Raw genomic sequence first — 26,831 nt, 5'->3', positions numbered from 1 at the left:
ACTTCCAAAACATCCAGGCTGTACGTTAAGTTACAGTTTAAAAGCCATGCTATTATCAATATATATATATATATATATATATATATATATATGAAAACCTAGAGTATATATATATGAAATATATATGTGTGATTATTATTACTATTTATTTTTATATTTATTATTACGTGACACCTCCAGGGAGTCCAAAGACTCATCGAGGGAAGACACCTACTCTACATCTCTCTATCTCCACCACTAAATTCACCAACTACAACTAACCGCAACCACACCAACGCGATCTACCCCCCGCACCACCACTAGTATTTCCACTGATAATCACAAACATCCATGACCATGCGGGATTCGAACCCGCAGCCTTTTGGCTGGAGAGCGAATACGCTAACTAGACCTCATAATTATACAAATATAATTTGTATTATTATGAGGTCGAGAGTATGCAAGATAAAATAAACCAGAAATGGCAAGCTAGTGAGTACGTATATTTTTAATGCTACTTCATGCTTTCAATACGAGAATTAGTGATGATGTAAAAATAAAAGAAAGATTAAACATGAAAAAAAAAAAAGATTAGAAACAATAAAAAAAGTAGTTTGCAATGACATCAAAAGATAAATGACAGCTCATTAGCTATTTATGATATTTCCTGGACTGTGCAATATTTAATGCCTCAACTAAACCAGATAAACAAAGGTCTCTCTTTTTATATGAATAAGAGAAGAGACCTTTGACTATCTGGTTCTTTATTCAGTCCAAAAAAAAGTAAAATATTTACATTATGTTTACAGTTTAATGCTGAAATATGCAGTCTAAATAATCAAACCGACATTCGAATTAACTCCATTTATTTTATAATTACTTCACTTTTCTTCAACAAACACTCATCCAGAAAGAATACTTTTCTAGATTTCAGTATTTCTGAGTTACAGTTCCGTTTTAAAATTCAGCTTTTCTCAGTCAGGTTATGTACAAAGGCCATTGAAGTGTTCCTTCTATTAACTGACTAGTGCTTACAGTCATCTTTCAGTTGTATGTATGTATACGCAGCGAATACACGGCCAACTTTAGGAACCACTCTTAGCTCTCTTATTAAATATCACTGAAGTTTGTGATCAAGGTGTGCAGATACTATTTCCTCCCATAATGTTAGCCTATTCGCTAAACCCAGCTGGCCAGATATATGAGAAAACAAATATTCTCCTTTAATGATCTTTTTCTTCTTGTCTCCATCATCTCCAAAAACATAATGCTTTGCAATTGACTTTCGGCCAATTTTTGCTTGACTAGCTAAAAGACCAGTAACATAGACATCATCAACCCAGAAGAATGGTATTGAGAATGATGCATTGTAAAGGAGTTCAATAATTGATGATGGTAGTATATATACTGATCCTGAGCAGTAAGGTGGATAGACCTCTCCTTTAAACTGTTCCTCACTTACGTACCATTTGGAATTTTTGTCCCGTATGATTTTCATTCCAATCCATTCCAAGCATAGAAAATTATTTCCCAGATCTTGAGAGAGAGGGGAATTGTTAAGTAAAGGATTAATTCCAAATACGTTGACCAGCATGTCATCATCAGTTTTTATAACAAAAGTATAATTAGAACAGTGACTAAGTATCCATTTAAAAGCCCCAAGGGCCTTATAGGACAGATTACGGTAAGAATCGATAAAATCGCATTGAACAATATCACCAAAAGTTTTCTTTTCCTGGTCGATTGATTTTTGTATTCCAAGATCGTTCGTTAAGCCTATTATGAAGACTGTCACGAAGTTTAATTTCTGCATCAATTCTGGGTGGCCCCAAGTGTATCGAATAATTCTTCTGTGAACAAAATGATCTGGAGAAGTATGAACATATATGATAACATTCGGAGAAATGTTGTTACGTCGACAGGTTTCAGAAATATTGAAGAATGTCATGTTGACAGGTGTAGATAATGTATACTGGACTACTGAACTTCCATAACGTATCACAGTATTTTCCCAATATAAAATATAAATAAGAACAGCAGACATCGAGCAGAATAAGAGTGCTTGTCGAATATTAAGATTCATGTTCCGTTCCACTTTCCTGAAATAAATAAATAATATATATAATATAGCGTAGATAATTAGAATTAAATATAATCATACACAACACAAAATATAAATATAAAACATTATATAAATAAATTAAAGTTGTCTGGGAGTAATTTTCATCAATTTCATTCTTCTACTTTCCAGAATAAAAAAGTTATACATTCACGTCAGATCGCCAACTTTTAACTTTTTTAGGCTTTTTTTTTTTCATATATTTCTCGATTTAACCAACTTTGGACGCATGCAAGTATTTTATTTTTCTTTCGAAGATTCGGGTTTTGAATCTCACAACTCAGAAAAATTAGATGCTAATAGTAGTTGGAGTTAGGAACAGAAGATGGTGACAGTTGTTTATCGTATACTTCGTGACTCATAAGTCTAGATATAGTCGGTAGCATTAGTTTTATTGCCGGTGACAATTAAAAGTAGCGACCAACTTTCTCCAACTTAATCGTCATTGTTTTTCCTTTCGTTTTAACTTCCAAAAATTAAAACGAAAATAATTCGCCCTGCTACCGGAAAATTTGGGGAATGAAAGAGGATACAGGGTTTATTTCTTTCTAAAATCAACACACAAAATGTTTATTATGAGGATTGCTTAAATAAATTGAAGAAACATTTATTATTATCTGAGACTTCCAGAAAGTCAAAGACTCATCATTGAGGGAGGACATACATCACCCACACCAGATGTCTAACCTTCTCTTAAACTTGTTCACTCTAGATGCACTCACCACTTCAATAAGCAAGCAAAGTGTTGCACTCACCCACTGCTCTGTAAGAAAAAATCTAGCTCCCTTTTCATAAGCGAGAACAAACTTGAATTCCATTGATGCCCCTGTTCTTTTCCCACTTCACTACAACGAAAATCTGCATCAAGCGATATCCTATAACATCGATTCAGAAGTTATAGACTTGTATCATATCATCCTTCTTTCTTCTCTTTATCAGAGTCTGAAGTCCATATATTCTCAATCGGTTTCCCTTTTGTCCTCTAACCTCACAGATCAATGTACGTTTCGTCGTCGTAATTATCTTCTGAACTGTATTTGCAATTTTTGTTATGTGACCTTTGAACATCAAATTTCTGTCCAAGATCCTTAATCTCATCAGTTTCTCGAAGCATAATCCCAACAATACAATATGCAGTCGGAATTTCATTATGCAGAAGTGCATACTGGAACTGGCTGCCATTATCATTTGCCCACATTTCCAGTTTGTTGAAATCATTCTGTAAGGCTGGATATCAATAGCATTCCTCATTACCCAATCCCAATTTGAATCATCATCGAACAACTGAACATCTCCTGTTAGGCCCTCCCCAATATCATTAATGTATAGATTGAGAAACAATGGCCCAGAGACTGATCCCTGGAGTACACTACTGATCACCTTAAATCTGGCAGGTTCCCACCACCACATACCACTTTCTGATACCTGTCCATCATCTACTGTCTTATTGAAGTCAATAATTTATATTTCAATCATAAATTCTCCAGTTTACGCAACAGCCTTTCGTGTGGCATTCTATCAAATGCCTGAGCAACATCTAAACAGCATTCCTTCTATCAAACTCAGCTGTAACATTGTTATAAAATAAGAACAAATTGCAGAGATACTGACAGGTCGGTAGTTAGGTTCATTGCACAACGGAACTATCACACTTTCTTTCCATTCCTGCGGGAATCTTTCCTGAGCTGAGACTCAACTCAAGTTATAGAAATATATCGAGGGCCTAGCCAATTCGGCTGAACATTACTTTAGAAAACGTGCTATTATTACATCTGTCCCTTTTGCCGAATTCTTATTCAGGTTATGTAACAACTCTTCAACCTCATTTACAGGCACCTTTATTCTCTTCGTCCAGTGTAGTAACAATAGTAGCACTGTGCACTTGCATACACCTGGTTGGTAGAGGTTAGCAAAGCGAGCATTTGTTATTTTAAGAATCTCATCAGTTTATGACACGAGGGCTATCTCATTCAGTAAGGTTATTCTTCCACATTCCTTCTTTCTTTTTTATTTGCGCATAACAATAAAATTCCTGTATATTGCCTTTAGTCTGCACAGTCCATTTCTTGTCTTACTCTAATTTGTGACACTTATTCTTACGATATTATCGCCATCTTCTTCTTCTGAATCTCTTGGTAAATAAGGTTGCGCATCCATTTCACATCCACCATATTTGTTCTTCTAAATCCTTTACAAGGCTTCATAGATTGCGGATATCTTTCCAATTCAGTAATTGATACTATGAGATCATAGAGAGTATTCTCCTTTAATTTTAACTCACCGGTAGCTCGAAGCAGTCAGGGACGCCAGGTGCATATGAGCTACCTTGGTGCAAACTTTAAAAAACCGTTCCACTTGAAAGACAATGAAAGTAATTAAAAAGGAAACCTTTTTATAATTATAATATATATTTATTAGAGTAATAAGTAAAAGAGTAACCACACAAAACAAGACAAGGAAATCACATAGGAAAAGTAAAGAATATAATTACATGTATAACAAAATAATTTTGGATCATATATACATAAGTTTATAAATATAATCACATCACGAATGATATCGTATACCGTTTAAAATCACAAAATTTGTACCCTTCGTGTTGTTAATGCCACAAAATCTTAATTAATTCACCGAAGTCTGAACTATCCATAATATCGTTTTCTATAGATATTATAGACAAATCTGTTAAACGTTCTTGGGTTATGGTTGATCATAAATAATTTTTAATTATTTTGAGCCACTGATACTGGCCATGTTAGATAAATTCTACAACCTTTTTTCAATATAATAAATATCACTTACCCTTAAGAGTATATTCGCAGGCTCCTCTAGAAAAACAGTCAATTCAAATATACGTAAATTCACGCAAGATACAATAACACAATGAACAATACCAGACGCGTGCAACCACAACTATACTATGTCTAAATGAATACAGGACTGATGCATCGTACGGACATTGTATATATAATTCTGGGATTCCTTAAATGGTGTCATAAAGATAATTTCATTATACATATAATCAATCAAAATGATGCCCCCAGTGATTAGCCGCCCTTGTGCAGTGAACAACCTGCACACTACACGTGGCAGCCCTGGAAGCAGTGACTCCGTCGGTAAGCGCAAATTTCGTAACTGAATTGCCATATGACTTCCTTTTTCTTATATTCTAATTGTTGTAAATATTAATAAGCTAACACATTTTATTCCGTTATAGGGAGTAGGTGAAGTCTTTTAACCCTAGCTAGCTTTTGGAGACTGAGTGGGCAGTTCAATCTCCACTGGTAGCTAATCAGAGATAGCTGGCCCATCTCTATCGCTAATTATAGGTGGCCACCGATGAAGAGACCGGCACACAAGTGCTACCATCTCTTGATACCTAACCCTAACATAATGTGGGTTTTGTCAATTTCCTTGAATTTACGGGACGAAAAACCCGAGTTTACAGGATAAAAAAACCGCTATGATGGTTGTTGTTGTTATTATTAATACCAACTTAGTGCTTTCTTGCTCTGATTATTTTTCTTATCCTATCTAGTTTTATTTAAAAGTTTCCGCACTTTTCTAATTCTCTGGTTGATTTCTAATAATTTCCTTTAACCCTTTAACGTACCAATTAAAAATCAGAAGAGGTCGTTTTTCTGCCAATTTTTTGGGCTAGGGTGATTTGCTGGATCAAATTCATCATTATTTGAAAAATAATGATGAATTTGTGCAAATGCAAACGAAATAGCCGATACACGCCGTTGGCAACTTTTCTCGGCTGAAAGGAAATAAGCACAAGATTGTCTAGCGTCTATATTCGGTTGTATTTATATGTAAAACCAAAATTCAAAATCAGTTTTGGTGCAATAAACAAAAGACGTGTCACAGACGTCTTTGTATGTTATGGGGTTAATGGATTTTTCAAATATCGTATTAAGCTCGCTTATATTATCAATATCGAGCTGTCACTGTTCTGCTCAGCGCGGCAAAGGCACCAAAGTTGCACTTGTGCGTTTTAGCGCTAATTTTGAATTTTGGAATAATATGGTAAAAATACACGAATTAATCGACGAAAACACTCAATAAATAAATAAATAAATAAATAAATAAAAACACAAACTCTTACAGAAGCTTGGTAACCACGTTTATACCAAAGACAGCCTCAAACCAGACTTGTTAACACCTTCGCTGCCAACTACGAGTATACTCGTAGTTGGTAAACCAGCCACACAAGCCAGCTACGAGTATACTCGTATGACGCTTACCGCCGGCAACGAGATTACTGTGCTGACTTGAAGAAGTGAAAATGCTTGGCTTGTGGAGCTAGCATCAAAACTGTGTATTCTCATGGATGGTATATGCTCTGCACAAGCCAACCGCCGGCAACGAGATTACCGTACTGACCTTGAAGAATTGAAATTGCTCTGCGTACGGGAACAGGCTATACCGAAATAGCGTGGCAGCGAACGTGTTAATAATAATAATAATAATACCTGTACCGATATGACATCGGCGATATCTATGCCTTTCGAGTAATATATACATCAATCAAGGTTGTTGTAGTCCCTGAGCTATAAATTTAAAAGCCTTTCCCCCCCACCTCGACTAGTTGATAAATTTTAGATTATCTATAACTGAGGTTGAGGCTCCTTGTAACGTGAAGCCTTAAGCTGTAGCTTGTCTAGCTTATGCGTGAATCCAGCTCTGGTCACAACATGAAGTTAACACGTGATAGCGTTTGAATTTTGACCATTGAACAAAGAATGACTTTGCTAGCTGCGTCTCTTAGTCCAAATTAAACTGTCTTCTTTTCTTTGGCGAAAAAGTGAGTATTGTTTGTGTAGACCAGCATGCATTACTGTTTTACTTAAACAATAACCCTCGCCATATTCTCTCCCCCCTCCACACACACACACATCTTATATGAGCATATAAGCACCAGGTGAGGAGTGTTTTTACTTCCAATAAATTAATCAAATCAAATAAAAACGAATTACAGTTTACTTCTCAACTCCGGGTGCTCAGGAGTATTCAGACAGGAATTCACAAATACATAAGGTCAGCTGAAATTTGTACATGGTACCATTATATTATTCAAAGGAATAAGCAGCCACCTGTTAAATTATTATAAACTGTTATAAATTATTGTTAATTTATTTCACATTCAAACATCTTCATGTAAGTTAAACAATTGGTTTCGACAGTTGTCCGTATATTCGATATCAATTATTTCTACCTCTAACATTTATCATTATCGTGTATTATATGTAATATAATTGTATAAGTATAATTTTATAATAATATGAAAATGTATTCAGCATTTTGTTCTGAATTGTAACAAAAAATACGATATTGCTTAATTATATATAAATAAATATTCTATAACGTTTAACATTGTCAAATAAATAAATAATACAGTATCTCAGTTACGAAAGCGATACATAGATCCTAGGCTCAGTTCACTAGCGCCTCATCACATTTATTTAAACGCTTCCATATATGATTACGTTATTACGTAATCATATTTACGTATTTATAATTTAATCATATTTACGGATTACGGTATGTTGCCAACGTCAGTTATCTACTCTTTAGTAGTTTATAATATTATAGACTACTAAAGAGTAAATAACTAACCAGTTAAATGAATAATTAGTTAGTGGTTTTATCAGGACTAAAACAAAAGTATGCTGCGGTGCAAAAGGAAAGGATAGCTCTAGAATAGCTTATAATCATCTGTGGATGTGTGTGTGTGTGTGTGTGTGTGCGCGCGCGCGCTTGCGAAACTGTATTTGCTAGGTCAAACACAACACAATATGCATCTCTGATACATCACCATTAATTCAGCAAACGACTTTTGTTTATGAAATATATATACTACTATTAGTTTTAGATGTAATCATAATTATTTTTATTAAAGAACACTGCATATGGTTATCAATGCTGTAACTGAGTGACTAAAATTATGGTATGATTAGTAATATTGCTACTTATTAAATTGAGATGATTTGAACGTTAGGTTGCATGTTGCAATCCTATTATAGTTACATACTAATTAACTTTTTTATACACTGAAAAAATGTAGTTTCATTCCCATATATTATTCATCGTCATCAAATTTCTGATACATATATATATATATATATATATAGTAAAAAAATTGCATCATTTATTTCAATTTATTGTTATGAACATTATTTAATTTAATTTAATTTATTATTATAAACAACTTTTTTAATAAGCAACAACAAAAAATTTATTTTAAAACTTGTCTAGTGTTGTCTTTGAATATAGTAGTTCATGAATAAATTGCTCCTACTCATGATGCCTTTCGAAGTTAGTCGCTCTGTGTTGCACACCGCGACGAAGTATTCGTCGAGCTATTTGCATCTGGGCATTGGTTGGAGGAGCTTCTGAAATCTAAAATTTGTTCTTCTATACTTGTATTAGGTTCACTTTCTTCTATTAGTTTAAAGTTCTCATTGGAAGCAGTTTGACATATTTCCGACACTGTCATCGTAACCACCACTTTAACGTTATCAATATCCAACCAATTTTCAAATTCTTCTTTTGACATACCGTCTGGGGTTTTATAAAAATTTTCATTTGTAAGATATTCGAATTCTTCGGAAGGAGTTTCAGAGTTCGTCTTACAAAATCCACCTTTTTGGAAGCAGTTTTCAATAGTCCTTTCTAAGACATGACAATGCTACTAAATGCAATGCATCAAGAAGGTAAATCTTTTGTTTGCAATTGCATTTGCATCAGATTGGTCTTTTATATAATCAAGTTCAGCTATAATTCTCGTATGAACTTCCATGCGATAGGATGCCTTGGTCACATGGTTGAATTAATGATGTAGTGTTCGAAGGCAAGAAAATTACTTTGATGTTCTTTAACGATAAATTGTTTGTGTGTGCAATGCAGTTATCAAATAACAAGACAATTTTTCGCTTTAATTTAAGATCCCACTTACGCCATGAATACGCTTGTACACAATATTCTCTCGTCTTTTCCACCTATTAAATCATCCATCAGTTGCGGTGAAACTTTCCTTGCCCATTGTTTTTCCAAGTTCTTCTGCTTTTTGACGCATCAAAGGACCATTAATCGAAGCATTCTTTTCACGAAGATTACTATATTTGGTTATTTTATAAACCAAATTTTTAATGCTGATTCAACTTGAGTGTCTTTGCCAGATCGGGTCTCTTCCGATCCATGTTCTCATTAGTAAAAGCTGAAGTTTCAATAAAAAATGCTTGATCTATTTTTTAAGATCTTACACAAGAGTGGTTTATGAAATTTTTAAATGTACAGCCGTACTACGCTGGCTCATTTTGGGCAACTTATCATAGCACTCCAAAATTCTTTGCTTTTCTTGAAAATATAAATCTTTACGTTTTTCACTTCCTTTTGCCACAATGCTAAGGGATGTTTTAACGAGCACTTAAATCAAATCCACTTACTGAAAGAGAGCACGAAAACAAACTCGAAAATAGCATAGCATCACCGGCCAGAAGGGTGAAGCTAGGTGCTTTTTTATTCCCCGCTGTCTGATAGAGGCGAATTGAAGAGGAAACATTTATGAGCTATAAGTTCGCCATGGGGGGGGGGAGGCAGAGATTACTCGTCGTTGCTTGTATTTAGGATGGTTTTGGTCTCTTGTATTTGAAGAGGAGGTCTGTTTCGTCATAGCTTGCAGCATGTTTCACTAGTTCGATGGGGGTGTGTAGAGATATTTAAGAAGAATTTTGCCACTGTAGATTGCAGGAAGGAGTAGATGTAAGGGATGTTTGTATCAGTATGCAGTTGGACGTTTCTAACAAACCATGGTGCTTTTAGTATCATGCGCAAACATTTGTTTTGCACTCTCTGTAGCTTGAGAATGTTAGTGCTGGGTGTGTGGCTCCAGGCTGGAGATGCGTATGTAATTATTGGGCGGATCATCAGCTGGTAGAGGAGTAGTTTGATTCTAGTATTTAGCTTGCTGTTCCTGTTTATTAGAAGGTAGAGTTGTGCGATGGCACAAACTCGAAAAATCACAATTAGACTGTATTTATACCCCCCCCCTTGCATTTTCCTGGAAGATTTGAGGGAAATGCAAGGTTTTGAAAAGTTTACATTATTACGTTATTACCCTACACGAAAAGTTTACGTTATTACTGACTTCTCAACAATATTCCTTTGTTATCTGTCAGAAATCCAGTACAGTATTTGTCAGATCTTATATTTTGGTTTCCTAAGGCGCTTCTAACTGCATTAATCAACGTATATCGTCTCCTCCTCTGAGCTTTTTTCCCTACCATCCTCGCATAAAAACACTTCTTTGCTAACCTTTCTCTTTTGTTCTGTTTAAGTGACCATGCCATGCCGCCTTCGATTAGCTCTGCTCACACACAGTTTGCCATCTTCACTAAAAATTGTAGAGATGGCAAATTATAAATTAGTATGTAAGCTAAAGTATTTGTTCTATAGGTTCTCCATCATTGAGAATGCAGCTGATATTTCACAGTCTTCATCTTTTGATTGCTTTTTTTTTTATTATTAAAATTGTTATAGAAGCTATTCAGTTTAGTTTAAGGATACCAGGAATTTGTTAATATGTTATTTTGTTTCTTAATTTTTTTTTAAATAAAAAAAAGGTAATGTAGTATATGAGATAAAATCGCAAAGCTGTATGAACTCTTCAAGTTTCCTTTGGCATACACTGAAACTATCCTGAGCAATTAAGTTTTTCCTTTTTTTTTTTTTTTTAACTTTTCTTATGAATACCAATTCCAGTGCACTTTTGAACTTGTCTAATTCATGTCATTATAATTTCTGTTTAAAACTAAATAAAGGAGAATAATATTGTTTAGGCGTTTGTTTTCCCAATAGGTATTGGGGGAATTTCACATTCTACTTATTTCTTTATTGATTAGTCTAGTTTATTAGTTTATATTTAAACATGAATCACTTGAATACGTCTCACACTAGCCAACCTAAACTGTTCAGAGCTCAAACATTTCATGCGAAAACAATAAAAGTATATATATATATATATATATATATATATATATATATATATATATATATATATATATATATATATATATATATATAACTTACCCAATACGAATAGCTAAGATGGCTCCATTTTATTTCCTTGGGTTTGCCGAAAGTCTACGAACAGTAAACCAGCAGTCCAAAGCATGTCTTGTAATTTCTTAAGTAGATCTAGAAAAGAATACGAGGCCTCGTAAAGGACTTTATTTGTTTATTTATTTTTCTATATATATATACAACGCAAGTTTTATATTTGATACTTAGTTTTAAAGCTGTAAATTTCTTCAGTTTGATCGGGGGCATGACTAAAATGACATCAAAAGCATTCTGTACCCTTCCAGTTCTCAAATCAGAGTGATCCTTCCGACATTATCTAAATATTGTAACTTTGTGTGTTACAAGGAGGGGAAATGATTACGTTATTAGCTGGAAGTAACCTAATGAAACATATTTGCGATGAGCCACTGGCTATGATCTATAACTGACCGTTATCCAACCTGAAGGTTCAAACTTCAGGTTGGATGAGACCAGGTAGCGATATTAATCCGGCGCGCAAGAAAATATTGGAAGAACGACAGTACATTGCGCCCGTTTATTGGAATAGGCCTAAGTTCGATTCTTGTCGCGATGGGAGGAATCTTTATCTGGACGATTTCAATCGATCGGCTAATTCAAAGTGAATTAGCCGATCTCATACGGAGGTAGCAAGGTTTTTCCTTCCGGAAACTCGGGTTTTTCGTCCCGCATACAGAAAAATCGGCCCTTCAGAAACACGAAATTTACGGACAAAAAAATACTAGTTGTGGTGGTGGTGGTGGGCGGTAGATGGCGTTGATTCGTAGTAGAGGTTCGGTGTAGTGGTTGAGACATTTGTAGGCGTCCTCCCGCAATGAGTCTTCGGACTCCTTGGAGGTATCAGGAATAATAATAATATAGAAAAATTGGTTATGTAGCCATTTATAGACAAGAACACTAGTGGTGGCGGTGGGCAGCAGATGGCGTTGGGGTATATGATGATGGTAATTGCGGTTCGCTGTAATTGGTGAATTAAGTAGTGGAGACAGAGAGCTGTAGAGTAGTGCCCTCCCTCGATGAGTTTTTGGACTCCTTGGAGGTGTCACGTAATATAATAATAATAATTACTTCTCACCCCACCCATCCATATGCATTGATTATGGATTTGTTCGTTACCAATGCAGTACCCCCAAGCAGCCTTTATTATTATTTTTTTTTCAGTATATTTTTTTCATGTGTTTTAATTTTTGGAGTAGTCTGGGTATGAGATGTGATCTCACAATAGAATCATCTGAGTTGTTGAAGGGGCTAGTGATGTGTGGTGTGTCGTGTTAGTTTAGTGTTTGCCGATTTACAGTATATAAATTTAAGAGTGTTTACAGGCCAGGCCCGAAAATAATACAATATGTTTGCTATTTGTTTGTTTGTTTGTTTTTCTTCTTAAGGACAGGCCTTATAAACACGAAAAGTTATACAAGATTGTTCAGAGCAGGCTTTTACAAACATCCATGTGTCTTACGCCTCCAATCGCCTTGGTTGTAAACAAGCAGACCAAACTTTTAGTTAAGTAAACACCGAGTAGCCAATTTTTTAGAAGCATGATTCCATAGATTATTTTTTTGTTGTTTGTTTGTTTTTCAGTCAAGACTATGATATGTGAAGAGGGAGGGATTTCAACGCGATGACCAAATGATTTCTGAACAATGTAGATGTAAGCGCGGATAGTCAGCACTGCGATCGGAGACAGTTTGTTGATACGATAGGACGAAGAGAGAAATCTGACAGACACTCACTGATGAAATGATAGCGCAATTCGGCTAAATTTTTTCAGGCTACTATCAATAGTAGCCTGAAAAAGAATCTATCTGAACGCACAATGTTAGATCCTATCACGATATGGCATAGCTGATGACCACAGTCAGGGCTGGTTTTATCGTTAAGCGAACCTAGGCAATCGCCTAGGGGCGCTAAGACTTCGGAGCTTATGTTTGTATGACAATATATATATATATATATATATATATATATATATATATTGAGAGAGAAACAGTGTATAGGGGGCGCCTAAATTTTCTTTGCCTAGGGGCATTAGATACTCTCGGATCGGTCCTGACCTCAGTGAGGTTATCAAACACTTAAGGAGTAAAAAAAATCGTCTAATCGTGAATCATGGTTTCAGTTGTTGTCACCTAGTGATCGAAACGGGGTATGGTAACAACATGTAGTACATGTTGTTACCATGTACTACATGTAGTACATGTAGCACTATTAACTTCGTATTTTTGCTCCACCGGTTCCAATTAAACTGTAACTGAAGAATGTCTCAATTTTTAATCTTTATTTAGTGATCGTAACATATTACGAATACACTAATAGAATAAACATCAGTGCATAAAAATGTTTATTTATTTTTATATATTGTTTTGCCCCTGACTTGCTGTGCTATACTAAGAGTGAGTACTCAGGAGTGGGACAGCACACTATAAGCATGAAACAATGCATTCTTGTGAAATGTTGCTACCAGATTAAAGAAATCTAGGTGATGAGTAACATTTCAGGCAGGTGGCATTGAGAAGAACGTCTTCTTGGCTTACCTTAACATTATTGCCGACCAGGTGCAACCCTTTATCCATCTCGTAATGATTACACCTGTTAGACCGTACAGTTGAGGTGAATACCCATTATTTTATTGTATTTATCTTACTATGTCGATACTTAGTAGCGTAAGTGAAGGAAATAGAAATGTTTATGTTTTTGAAATTTTTTTTTCTTTTCAGATGTATTATGGTTAAGCTGGCAAATTATGGATTCGCATTTTCTCGAATTCGTATGTAAGATATCAGTATTATGATAATATATTGGCTTAGCCATTAGTTCAGGGTGACTTCCCCCCACCCACCCAAAAAAACTGCCAGGAAGTCACATGACTTTTTTGATAGCGACATTTCACGAATTAGGTTCATAAAAAGCATTATTAAAACATAGACGCTAAGTTAATGTTTTAACAATAATCCAGCATTAACTGCCACACATTATCCTTATTATTTCTTCGCACAGTAGTAACGTTCCATGAGGTTTTGATAACACGCATAATCCACGCAAAGTTGCTGATATGACGTCATCAAGTAAGTTAAGCAATGAATACATTAAAGTACCTCTACTGATCTACATTATCAATACCGCAGTGTTATTTTTTGTTAAATTCGTCATATAATAAAGCAATCTATTAAGCGATCATATAATAAAATATGACCGCTTAGTTCAACGTCAGTTCAGCACGTGAGAAAGAGAAAGGCTGAACGTTAGGCAGATCATTTCTCGACGACTTGGCTGGCTAGCTCTAGCACAGAATTTTTCTCGAATGTTTGCAAGTCCATGACGACTTCGAGTTAGGGGCGCAAAAGCTGGCGATTGTCATGTCAGCTTTATTTTAACCATTATTATTTTTAGCTACTCGTCAACTAAAATTATATGCAAATATCATAGGTAATAACTTTTGTTGATGCCTTCATGGACCGCCAGTATGAAACCCGTTGGTTCCAATCCCGTCAAGGAGTGGAACCAACACGTTTCAATTTATATGTATTATTTCTGGGAAAATTCCCAAACCCCTTTCCTTTAACAGCTTAACAGCAGATGAATGCATATCGCCGGGATAAGGAGACAGCCAACAACATCCAAAAAGCTATGTCCGAATTTTCCTCCTATATTATTCTTCATGTATCGGTTTTTATAACACATCAGTAATGCCCTAAGATTTTGAGCAAAAAAGGGGTACTCCTAAACGAAAGTAGGCTATATAGCCAAAAAAATAAACGTTCCAATTTGGTTGAAACGACCTGGAAAAAGAGCATTTACTTGGTCGTTTCAACCAAAATTTAATTAGCTGGTATCAGTTGGAGTGTAACCATTTTTCTCCTGAATGTCTATTTTGCACACACAAAATAGACAAACCGACCAGTAAAAACAGTCCTCAAACGACTATAAAACCAAAATATCTCAAACTTTTTAAGACTACAGAACCTTACATAATTTTTTTTCTCAGAATCCCCATGAAAAGTTTTATAAAAAATCATCGGAAAGGAATGAACTATTATCTGCAAAATATTTTAATCAAGAAACCATGTGATAATAACATTGCGAGTAATAAAGTAACATAACAGTTCTAAAAATAAGACAATTTAATAAAAAATGTTATTTCCCTCCACTGTACATCGAATACAAGCTATAAAAATCCGCATGCTCTTGGCAACTCCCTACAAGTTTTCACGAAACCCTGTGCTTCTGCGAAACAGTTTATGAAACACCGCTCTAAAGGACCAGTGCGATTTACACCTTTCTCTTTTGATAAATAATAAAGAATTATTATTGAAAATATCAATAAGAATTATTGATAAAGAATAAAGAATTATGAATATAATTCTTTATTCTTTTCCTTGAGTCTCTTAACCAAAACTTTGGGATAATAATCTGTTTTTGGCAAGTTTAATACAATTTTGAAAGTCTAACTAAACGAATTCCCGATCTAATCGAATCTCTATAGGGTAGCATTGAACATGGCATAGAAAGGACACCCGTATTTGTGTATAAGTTTTTTAACATCACTAGATTTTTTTTTATTAGTCATGAAAAGAAACAACATCATGTAAGTATCTTCTATTATCAGCTTCATTGTTATTTAAGATGGGTCCTTTCTACTGAGTGTTCCATGATTTATACGCCACCCTGTGACTTATGGACCACCCTGTATAAACACCTTCTATGTTAGAGATATGTACACAACTACATAATTCATTTCCATTGCTGAGCGCTAGAAAGGTGCATCCTTCCTTGTGTGTGTATGCGTGCGTGCGCATGCACACACACACACACACACACATACACACACACACACGGGCGCGTAAGGCCAGTGTGTCAAAAACAGACTTATCCAAAAGTATTACACAGAATTAATTAATCTTATATATAAAAATATAAATATAAATATGAATGTCATGGTCGGACATATGGATGTAAAACTATAAATGTAAATATGAATATTGATCCAAAAATATAAATATGAATGTTAATCAGTACTTGGAAGCTACATGTAATGTATGCATTGTGTGCAATGGAGCATGTAGGAAATAAATTACCTCATGGTAGGGTTACTGTTGGGAGGAACACACACACACATACACACACACACACGGGCGCGTGAGGCCAGTGTGTCAAAAACAGACTTATCCAAAAGTATTACACAGAATTAATTAATCTTATATATAAAAATATAAATATAAATATGAATGTCATGGTCGGATACGTACATATGGATGTAAAACTATAAATGTAAATATGAATATTGATCCAAAAATATAAATATGAATGTTAATCAGTACTTGGAAGCTATATGTAATGTATGCATTGTGTGCAATGGAGCATGTAGGAAATAAATTACCTCCTGGTAGGGTTACTGTTGGGAGGAACACACACACACACACACACACACACACACACACACACACACACACACACACACAAAATATTTCTTGGTTGAGATTGGTTATTGGATAAAATTTAAAAAAAATAATAGAAATAGTCGAAATCACTTTAATGTTGTTCTGTAATTAGTGACTCTCCCAAGCTATCGATTTCATTTTTTTTTTTTTCCTATTAAAAACACTCCCACCATTTGGACTGTTTCTGGAGCGATGCGTTCTGGTATAAAGCTTCTAATTTGTTGTTGTTGTTAACATTTCCATTTATGATTAACCTTTAATCCATTCACTATCTTTACCCATTTTATTTCTTAAGGTCATATCAGAAAACAAAACCTGAAGATATTTATGTTTGTCGCCCATTTGATCTGTTTGAAAAGTTCTATATCATAATCATATTGTCCTGTTTGTTTGTAAAAAAAAAAAAAAAATCCGTTCTTAAAGTTCAGTTGTTAAGTATCACACCAAATGGACTTAATAATGTAATAGAAATCATCAATAAACAGCCGTTTGGATATTTTAAAACTAATCAGTATTGCAACCTCACAGCAATGTGAGGTTGCAGTACTGATCTATGAAGAGCCATATTCAAATTCAGTCATTCTGATATTTGCATGATATCAGAATGACATTCAAAAATGTCATTCTGAAAGTTATTTGTGCCACCCTGTAAACATCCATGGAAGTATTGCTGCTGAATTTAAACTGAAGTTTTTGTTCCAGTCACTGAATATATTATCACAGCCTATTTAATTTTGGATTATTAGCCTTCACTAATAATTATCATTTATATGAGCCAATCTCATAGAAAGAACACTCCCGGAAACTCAGATTTTGATTTTTCATCGCAAAGCAGATAAATAGCACATGGCCTCGGAGCCTTAGTTGCTTTGTTTGGCCATAATTCCAAACAACAACCATCTTGCCAAGTGCTGTGTTCCCTAGTACTTAAACATATTTTACAATCACAAACAGATATATATTATACTTAACAAGAAATTATATTCTTGTTTTAATCCTTCAACTGTATATAATATACAGTTGACCATTGAAGAACGCAGATTTGAACCTCGCGGGTCCACTTATACGCGATTTTTTTTAAAATAAATACCGTATTATTCGGACGACAAGACACACCCAAATTTATGAGACGATTTTAAGAAAAAAATATTTTATTATATAAAGATATTTACAAATTCTTACTTAATTTTTATTTATTGTTACAATTATTTGTATTAGCAATATTCAGTTCATCTTCACTCTCGGTACTATTACTCGTCTCGTTAATGTCACCGTTCGTATTACTTTCATCTGAACTATTGTTGTCACTCCCTTCAAAAACTGCGTCATCTTCGGTACCATCCATCGCATTACTTATCCCGCATTTCTTAAATGACTTTATAATCGTCTCTTCTTTCACAGCTTCCCATGAATTTTTCACCCAGGTACATATTTCTGAAATTGTTGGCCGTTTCATACGTCCTGTTGCTGTAACATCATGATTTGGCTTTGCCATCCATTTGTTCCACTTTTCCCGCATAAAATTTTTGAATGGTTTATTAGTAGATCCATCCAAGGGTTGTAATTGATTTGTAAGGCCTCCAGGAATGATAGCTAATTCTGTATTCATTTCTTTTAGAAGCTTCTTTGTTGATTCTGTTTTATGCGCTCTGAATTGATCCCACACTAACATCGCAGGCTTTATAAACAACGCACCTGGACGTTTTGCCCATATCTTTTGTATCCATAATTTCATTCCTGTTTCGTCCATCCAGCCTTTATCTTGAACGTGGATAATAATGCCACGAGGAATTTCATCTCTCGGTAACGTTTTTCTCTTGAAGATTAGCATGGGGGGTAGTTTTGTTCTGTCCGCGCAACAAGCTAAAACTACAGTGTAGTGAACTCTGGCGGGAAAAAAAAAAAATTTATACATCAAGACTAGAGTCCTATTATTAGTGTTATCTGTTGGTTGTAGAAATACATTGGGCATAACAACAAGTATCTATCTATATTATTAGTGTTATCTGTTGGTTGTAGAAATACATTGGGCATAACAACAAGTATCTATCTATATACAACATATATTAACATCATGATTATACTTGTACATTCCAGCCAAGGTGGTATGGAATGGTTTCTAATACTAGCTGAAGATTGGCTAGAGTCCTGACTTATGCTGGATCTTATATATTAGGTAGGCTGAATGTGTGCCACCCAAATCCTTGGAATTTTCATGCCATCTTTGTTGATATTTGGGTGGTTTATCAGGATTTCGCTGGCTTCCTTAAATTTCCTTTCATACCAGGTTTTTGTGTGGTGTAAAGAGCAGGTGCTTTTCCAGTTGATTTGGTGTAAGGTGTTGAGCGCGTGGTCTGAGAGGCCTGCTTCACCATAATGGTTATATTTAATGTGTCTAATGTGTGTTCTTTCTTGCGTATAGGGATTGTGCGTCCTGTTTCACCAATGTACGATAAGTTACAGGTGCAGCGGATGCACTAATGGGAGGGGAGGATCTTTAGAGGAGTTGAATATGGTTTTAAGTTTAGTGGGTGGTTTGAAGGTGGGATTGAGGTTATAATGTAGGATTCTGTTGATTTTTTTCTAATAACCCTTTAATGTATAGGATGGCTATGGTTTTACTGTAATCTAGATTCATTTTTGTTGTTCTATGGAGTATTTTATTAATAGTATTTTTGTTATAGCCATTATTTATGAATGTGTCGCTGATGATTTTTAGTTCTTGTTGGCCTGACCCCTGGTGAAAAAAAAAAAATTATACATCAACGCTAGAGTTCTATTATTAGTGTTATCTGTTGGTTTGTAGAAAAACATTGGCCGTAACAACAAGTATCTATAAATGTAGATTTTATGATATCTAAGAATGTAGATTTTAGTTATATTAAACTAAAGTTTTTATTCAAACATGGTAGTTGTCTCCATAATTTTCAAAAATGCCAACATTATCACATCTTATACTTCTCTCTTTTAACACACTTTTTACTATATCAATCCACCTACATCTTAGTGTTCTTCTGGGTCATTTTCATGCGAATGTGGCAAAGAACACTTGTTTTGCTAATCTTTCCTCTGCCATTCTGTTTAGATGACCATATCACCGGACACACATTCCTGATTGCTAACGATGGCAAGTTCTTGAATAATATCCTCATTTTAAATATGATACCTGATGCCACTTGTTCACACCCTTAATCTTTCTCAGAACTCTCATATCTATAGTTACTAGTCTATGATCAAGTGTTTTATTTCTAACCCAGGTCTCAGATCCATAAGTTAAAATTGGTTTGAACATTGGCATATATATATATATATATAGCTAATTTAGTGGTTTGACTAATTTCTCAATTATTCCATATACCGTATTTTTCGGACGATAAGACGCACCCCAAATTTATGAGACGATTTTTAGAAAAAAATATTATATTATATAAAGATATTTACAAATTCTTACTTAATTTTTATTTATTGTTACAATCATTTATATTAGCAATATTCAGTTTATCTTCACTCTCGGCACAATCACTGGTCTCGTTAATGTCACCGTTCGTATTACTTTCATCTGAACTATTGTTGTCACTCCCTTCAAAAACTGCGTCATCTTCGGTACCATCCATCGCATTACTTATCCCCCATTTCTTAAATGACTTTATAATCGTCTCTTCTTTCACTGCTTCCCATGAATTTTTTCACCCAGGTACATACTTCTGAAATTGTTGGCCGTTTCATACGTCCTGTTGCTGTAACATCGGGATTTGGCTTTGCCATCCATTTGTTCCACTCTTCCCACATAAAATTTTTGAATGGCTTATTAATAGATCCATCCAAGGGTTGTAATTGACTTGTAAGGCCTCCAGGAATGACAGCTAATTCTGTATTCATTTCTTTTAGAAGCTTCCTGGTTGATTCTGTTTTATGCGCTCTGAATTAATCCCACACTAACATCGCAGGCTTTTTAAACAATGCACCTGGACGTTTTGCCCATATCTTTTTTATCCATAATTTCATTCCTGTTTCGTCCATCCAGCCTTTATCTTGAACGTGGATAATAATGCCATGAGGAATTTCATCTCTCGGTAACGTTTTTCTCTTGAAGATTAGCATGGGGGGGGGGGTAGTTTTGTTCTCTAAAACTGCAGTGTAGTGAGTTTTTTCGTGACCTGTTGTTTTGATCACTATTGATTTGGTGCCTTTTGAATCTACTGTCCGATTTGAAGGAACATCAAAAGTTAGAGGCACTTCATCCATGTTCGCAATTTGATTAAGCTCAAAGTTACATTTCCTTCTCGCTGATATGATAAAATGTCTTTCTTCTGCTCTGTTTCCATATTGTTTTGCGTAATTTATCACATTAATTTATAACTCACGTTATATGAAAGTCTTTTTTTGTTTTACACTCATTTTTTCTAATTTTAAGATAAAAATTTTAACGACTTATAAAAAATAATTCAAATGAACCGTACAAAAGGGCATATGTTTGCACACTAATGGCTATCGACGCTCTAAATCTGTGATTCACCCACATGCAGTACGCCACTGAAGTACCTACCTTCAATGGCGTACTTACTAATTTTATTAACGTATTACGCCAGTAATTGAACTTCGTTAACAGCTTCGGTACACTGTAAAGATTCGTATTTTAATGTTAACTTTGGACCATAAGACGCACCCCAATTTTAAGTTGATTTTTCTATGTAAAAAGGTACGTCTTATGTTCCGAAAACTACGGTATATTGGAAAATTTTTTGAGATGCGATAATTTGAAAAAAAAAAAACTCGCAGACGAACGCGTAGCTTAGAAATATCGAAACAATTAAGAAAAAGTTAGATATGCTATTAATGCATAAAATATATGTAGATACTAGTCTATTTTATCATTTACTGCCATAAAATATACACAAATATATATATATATATATATATATATATATATTTAACTTTAGCTAAATAATTTTAACTTTCATAAAGTTAAAATTTATCAATACTTATACATATAGAAACACTTACAAACCGTACATGGCGCAATTCGCAGTCGAGAGGAATGTAAACAAACGTAAAGTGCAGTATTAAATCATAACTGCATAAAATTATTTAATACTGCACTTTACGTTTGTTTACATTTTAACTAATTAATAACAGCATAAAATAAAAATTTTGTAACGATTCATTCATTAGCGTATAAGTTGGGCTACCGCGAAGCAATCGGTTCCTAGGTGAGAAGTAAGCTGTAAAAAAAGTTCAGAGGCGAATAGCAAAAGCAATATTCGAATTGTGGAAAAAGTTCAGAGGCGAATAGCAAAAGCAATATTCGAGTTGTGGAATACTGAATATGAAGACAGGTTGAGAGAATGTAGATTACAGATGCTAGTCAGTAGACGGAGGAGGGCTGATATGATTGAAACATATAAATTGCTAAGGGGTGCTTGTCAAATAGATACCGAAGATATTTCAAAGGGTTGAAGAAAGGAAAAGGACGGAGACAGGAGGTCATTCTTGGAAGTTGTATAAAGGCGTTGTGCGTAAGAGAGTGCGCATGACATTTTTGCATGGAGAGCGGTTGGTGAATGGAATTTATTGCCAAATGAGATGTTCAGTGCGGAAACATTGAACCAATTTAAGATGAGGTATGATAACATTATCTCTGCTAGAATGCATCTTACTATAGCCTCCCTTGATGAGTCTTGACTCCAGGAGGTATAATAATAATAATAATAATAATAATAATAATAATAATAATAATAATAATAATAATAATAATAATAACAACAACAACAATAATAATAATAAGAAGAAGATTGTGGTTGCTTCGTTATCAATGCATGAATCGTTATACCTGTAAATAAATATTAATAATTTCTTTTTCATTTTTGATGTCTAGTGTTAGTAATACGTATAACATCTGCAATGTTTTGTATCATATATAGGACAAAATTGATGTAAGTACTGACAAACATGCGATTCATCTTGTAACCAGATGAGGTAAACTTATGGTATCGATAAATACAGTCCAGTATAGTACTGTAAATGTATTTTCTCTTCTTCCTTATGAATTTCTTAATAACATTTTCTATTCTCTAGTTTACTTTATTGTAAGCATATAGCATGTAATGCATACATACCATACAAAATATGTGTTAATCGATTATTTATGTTTATCGGTAGGTTTCCGGTTAACAGTAGGCTATTAGTAGTTAAGTTTTTGTGGAGTCAAAAGTTATACGCAGATTTTCGAACAACGCGGAGGATCGGTTGCCCCTATCCCCCGCATTGTTCACGGTTCAAATATATATATATATATATATATATATATATATATATATATATATATATATATATATATATATATATATATATATATATATACAGGGTGTTCGGGATAAATTTGACAGTTTCGTAAGGAAAAAGAAAATCTTCTTTGTATCTATTAAATTTAATGAATTGACAAAAAAACATTACAGGCAGAGTTAATTACAATACTATCAACAAGATTTACTCAAAATAACCACCATTAGCATCGATCACAGCTTCAATTCTGCTTCGGAACCTCGAACAAGCTGATGCTACAGTCTCCCTGGGAAGGGCCGCAAAAACTGTTTTAATTTTATCCATTAACTGGGCTTTTGTATTACTGGAAGTGCGATTGGTGTCTTTTTCAACTGCGCCCCATACAAAATAATCCATGGGGTTAAGGTCTGGGGAGTTTGGAGGCCAAACATTTGGACTGGTGAAGTCGTAGAAATTTTCAGACAACCATTTTTGACTTTTCCCAGAGGTGTGGCAAGGGGCCGAATCCTGCTGCCATACATACGGCCTACCATTGGCTACCCTTGTTATCCAGGGCTTGACTACAGTTAGCAACTCCACGAACAAAGCCCGAATTCCAATGCCAGGGTTCTTCAACACCTGTTCCTGCAGATTTGCGAGGAATTCTGCTGTACGAACGCAATCAGATCGTCTGCTAGGGATCTTTCTTCTTGCTACATCCTCGTAGTCACCATTGCAAGTCTCTAGTTCATGCCTGATTGTTTTTACTGTATTCAGGGAGCATTGGGCAGCAGTCGTAATATCCTTATTTTGATGGCGGGCACGAATCATCATGATACAAGTTATTCTCTTCCATGATTCAGGTGGGTTCCATCTATCCATCCTTTCTGACATCTTGTATATGAATGAAGAAGGGTCCAAACTTTTAAATGAAGAGAAGTGTGTGTTAATACATATAACTTACGGAAAAATATAACTAATTATAAATATGTCAAATTTATCCCGAACACCCTGTATATGATCATTTTGAATAACTCAGTGCGATTTAGAGTTTTTTGGAGATGAGCCCTGCACTGTAATAGGAGGTCGAAGCGTATGGGTATGGGGGATACATATGAGACAACGAATGTAAAGTCAACTGCCTCTCTATATAAGCAGACTAGTCGTAAAGATACTTCAACAAACTTTGCTTTCGCTTTGATAATGGGTTAAAACAAGAACATAATTTCTTGTCAAGTACTACATTGTATTTATACCCGCGTTCCACCCTTCACTAGCTTAGTGTCTGCTGTGAAAGCTTATTTTATTTCCAAATTCACCCTTTTCTTCTCAAATGTAGCTCATCCTCACTAAACAGCTTACGTCCTAGATAAAAATGAGAATAAAAAAATAATAATAAAAATAATTCTACCTTATATTTAAGAATGGATTTTTCTGGTGATGAATTGACAGAGCTCATATCTGCAATATAATGATAAACAGAATAGCATAAAAAACGGGGGGAAAAGTCATTAAAATTAATTCTGATAACACGAACATTGTTTCAAATCAGAGTAACATTGGAAACGAGCTGATTTCAAATGTAAAAATAACAACTTTAATTTAAAATATCTCAGAAGTCGTTTAAAAAGAACTCGATATTTGCAAGCAAGCGTCGTTTAATTTATTTTCATTTTCTACAAAAAAAAAAAAAAAAAAAAATTAAATGGACAGCTAGAGTCTGTAATTACAGACTACAACAAAAACGTAAAAAAAGCAATTTAATAAATACCTCCAAATAAGAAGGTATATAAGACATAAAAATAAAGAATGGAATTCTTCTGAAAAACTCCTCAATATTGAAAATGAATAAAATGATATGAAATACTTTAAATGAGCTATTTCAATTTTTATAATACACAATAAAATATGAATCTCTGATACTTTTTTCATACTTGCTCATAAGGTAGCTAGTCTCATACGGTCATGAAAGGATTTTTCTCTTTCTGAAAGTTGGGTTTTTTTTTCATCCCTCAAACCTATCAGAAGGACACACGCAATTAACAACACAATACATTTGCCTCAGCCTTAGTTCATTCGGCCATTATTCTGAATAACAATAACATGTTTCTTTCGCGCTTTTGCATATTCCTGGTTTCTCTCGTATTTTAATTAACATTGTTTTGTTTCCTTTATTCTAAACCACAATCTAAAAAACCATATGATATAACTATTTACGAAAGTGTTAACTACAAATTAGCTACTTCATAAACGATAAAAGACTGCATGCAGCATCTAAAACTCACTCTAAGTGTAAACATTTAATATAAAACGTCATATATTTAATATTTAATTTAAACAAAAACTCAGTGAAAGGGAGTTCTACATCTTATTAAGGTGGGCATCGTGGTTGTTTTTTGTTCCTCACAGTATGATGTCCTTTGACTTCTATATCATATGTTGATGACAAATATTTTCTTGTCACCTCTCAAATATAATCCGATTTTAACTATTATCCTGTTATTAATTTAAAAATACAATGCTCACCTGTTTTATCCTTTCGTTTAACTTTAAATATGAAAACCTTTTTTAATACATGCTTCACTTCAATATTAAATATTTCATTTCGTCTCCCTCCTTCCAGATGCAATACAGGTGTGGTTATCATAGGTACCGCTTAAGAAGAGATATGTCAAAAGATAATGTACATGTATGTTTTTATGTGCGCAAGTACTATCTCAAAAAGTCACAGGTTTAGAAAAATGCCAACAGGATGTATTTTCGCATTATTTATATATACAAACATCCACACGTGATATGAAACAGAAACTAGATGAATGTTAAGCACGTTCAGAAGAAAGCAGGACTTACACCAACTGTAATTAGGAAAAGCAAATTAGATTGGTTAATATTTTTATTTATTGATAAATCTATTAATAAATAATTTATCAGTGGATTGATGCACGCAGTATAGTTGGTATTGCATACTTTCAGGTAAGCAGATACCCAGAGACATCCGAGATAAGATGATATATGTGAAATTATAAGAGATTCGCTTGATTGAGATTGATAACGAGTGAGTACGAGTTAAGAAATAATTCATAATGGCGTACCTAGATCTAAAAGGATAAATAAACAGATTAGGAGTCAGTTCGATGAAGAGAAAAATTAAGCATTCTCTTCTTCAAAAATTACATAAGAAGATTGTGGCAAAGGCATAAAATGGAAGACGTGAACAGAAGAGTTACGTGAAGCTATTAAGTGCAAACTAGAAAATGAGCAAGCATAATAATAAGTTAGACAATGGAGGAGTCTAGCGAAACTAAGAAAAAAATTTAAAGCGTTTTTTTCGATGTGTATCTAGAAAGAATGATGAATGAAAGAATGGCGAAATTACTCTGTTGAATAGAATTGATGAAAGTTAAGAAATATGACCAAGGCAGAAGTTATAATGGAACTATTTTATTATTTTGTTAAGATATTTCATGCTGATGAAAACGATCTGGTTACAAGAGAATAGACTACTGCTGGAGTGCAAGGTAAAATGAGCTTCATGTACCTAAGTTGTCAAGTAACCTTGATGTGAATATATGAATAAAGCATGTAGCCTGATGAAATGTTGCCACGGGGTGTCAAGGAATATGCTGAGTAACTGACAATACCTTTGAATTGGTTATTTATGAGAGCCTTGCTTCTTGAAAGATCTCAAGGAAAGTAAGATTGTAGCACTGCATAGGTTTATATTAAATTACAGGACAAGTTGTCATTTCTGAAATGGTATTTAAGGTTTTGGAGATATTGGTTAGGAATGGGATACAGAACTGAATTAGTTGAAACTAAAGCCGAAGCAACTAAGGTATGAGAACAGTATATTATTATGCTTGATTGTGCGTTCTCTGGACAGTTTATCAGTTTGAAGGGGAAAAAAGAACAAACAGAGAAAACAACTG

At 34.3% G+C, this 26,831-nt stretch overlaps 1 protein-coding gene across 3 annotated transcripts in view; it reads right to left on the bottom strand.

The window, feature by feature from the left end:
* Positions 1 to 828: 828 nt before the first annotated feature.
* Positions 829 to 26,831, bottom strand: part of LOC150107292 (beta-1,3-galactosyltransferase 5-like) — a 43,978-nt gene continuing 17,975 nt past the window's right edge. For 2 of the 3 annotated variants that reach the window (XM_090391798.1, XM_090391799.1), the window contains exons 2-3: positions 11,192 to 11,299; positions 829 to 2,078 (exon numbers count right to left, since the gene is read on the bottom strand). In XM_090391798.1, the coding sequence (XP_090247924.1) occupies positions 1,097 to 2,062 (966 nt within the window). In that variant the 5' untranslated portion in view covers positions 2,063 to 2,078; positions 11,192 to 11,299 and the 3' untranslated portion in view covers positions 829 to 1,096. Of the gene's footprint in view, positions 2,079 to 11,191; positions 11,300 to 25,428; positions 25,548 to 26,831 lie in introns of those variants that run through there. The other variant, XM_090391800.1, reaches the window with a different exon arrangement.

This window comes from Typopeltis vanoorti, chromosome 4, assembly GCF_054136105.1.
Source record: "Typopeltis vanoorti isolate ZY-2024b chromosome 4, IOZ_Tvanoo_1.0, whole genome shotgun sequence".
NCBI classification, from domain to species: domain Eukaryota; kingdom Metazoa; phylum Arthropoda; class Arachnida; order Uropygi; family Thelyphonidae; genus Typopeltis; species Typopeltis vanoorti.
This window is presented reverse-complemented; position numbering and strand designations above follow the sequence as displayed.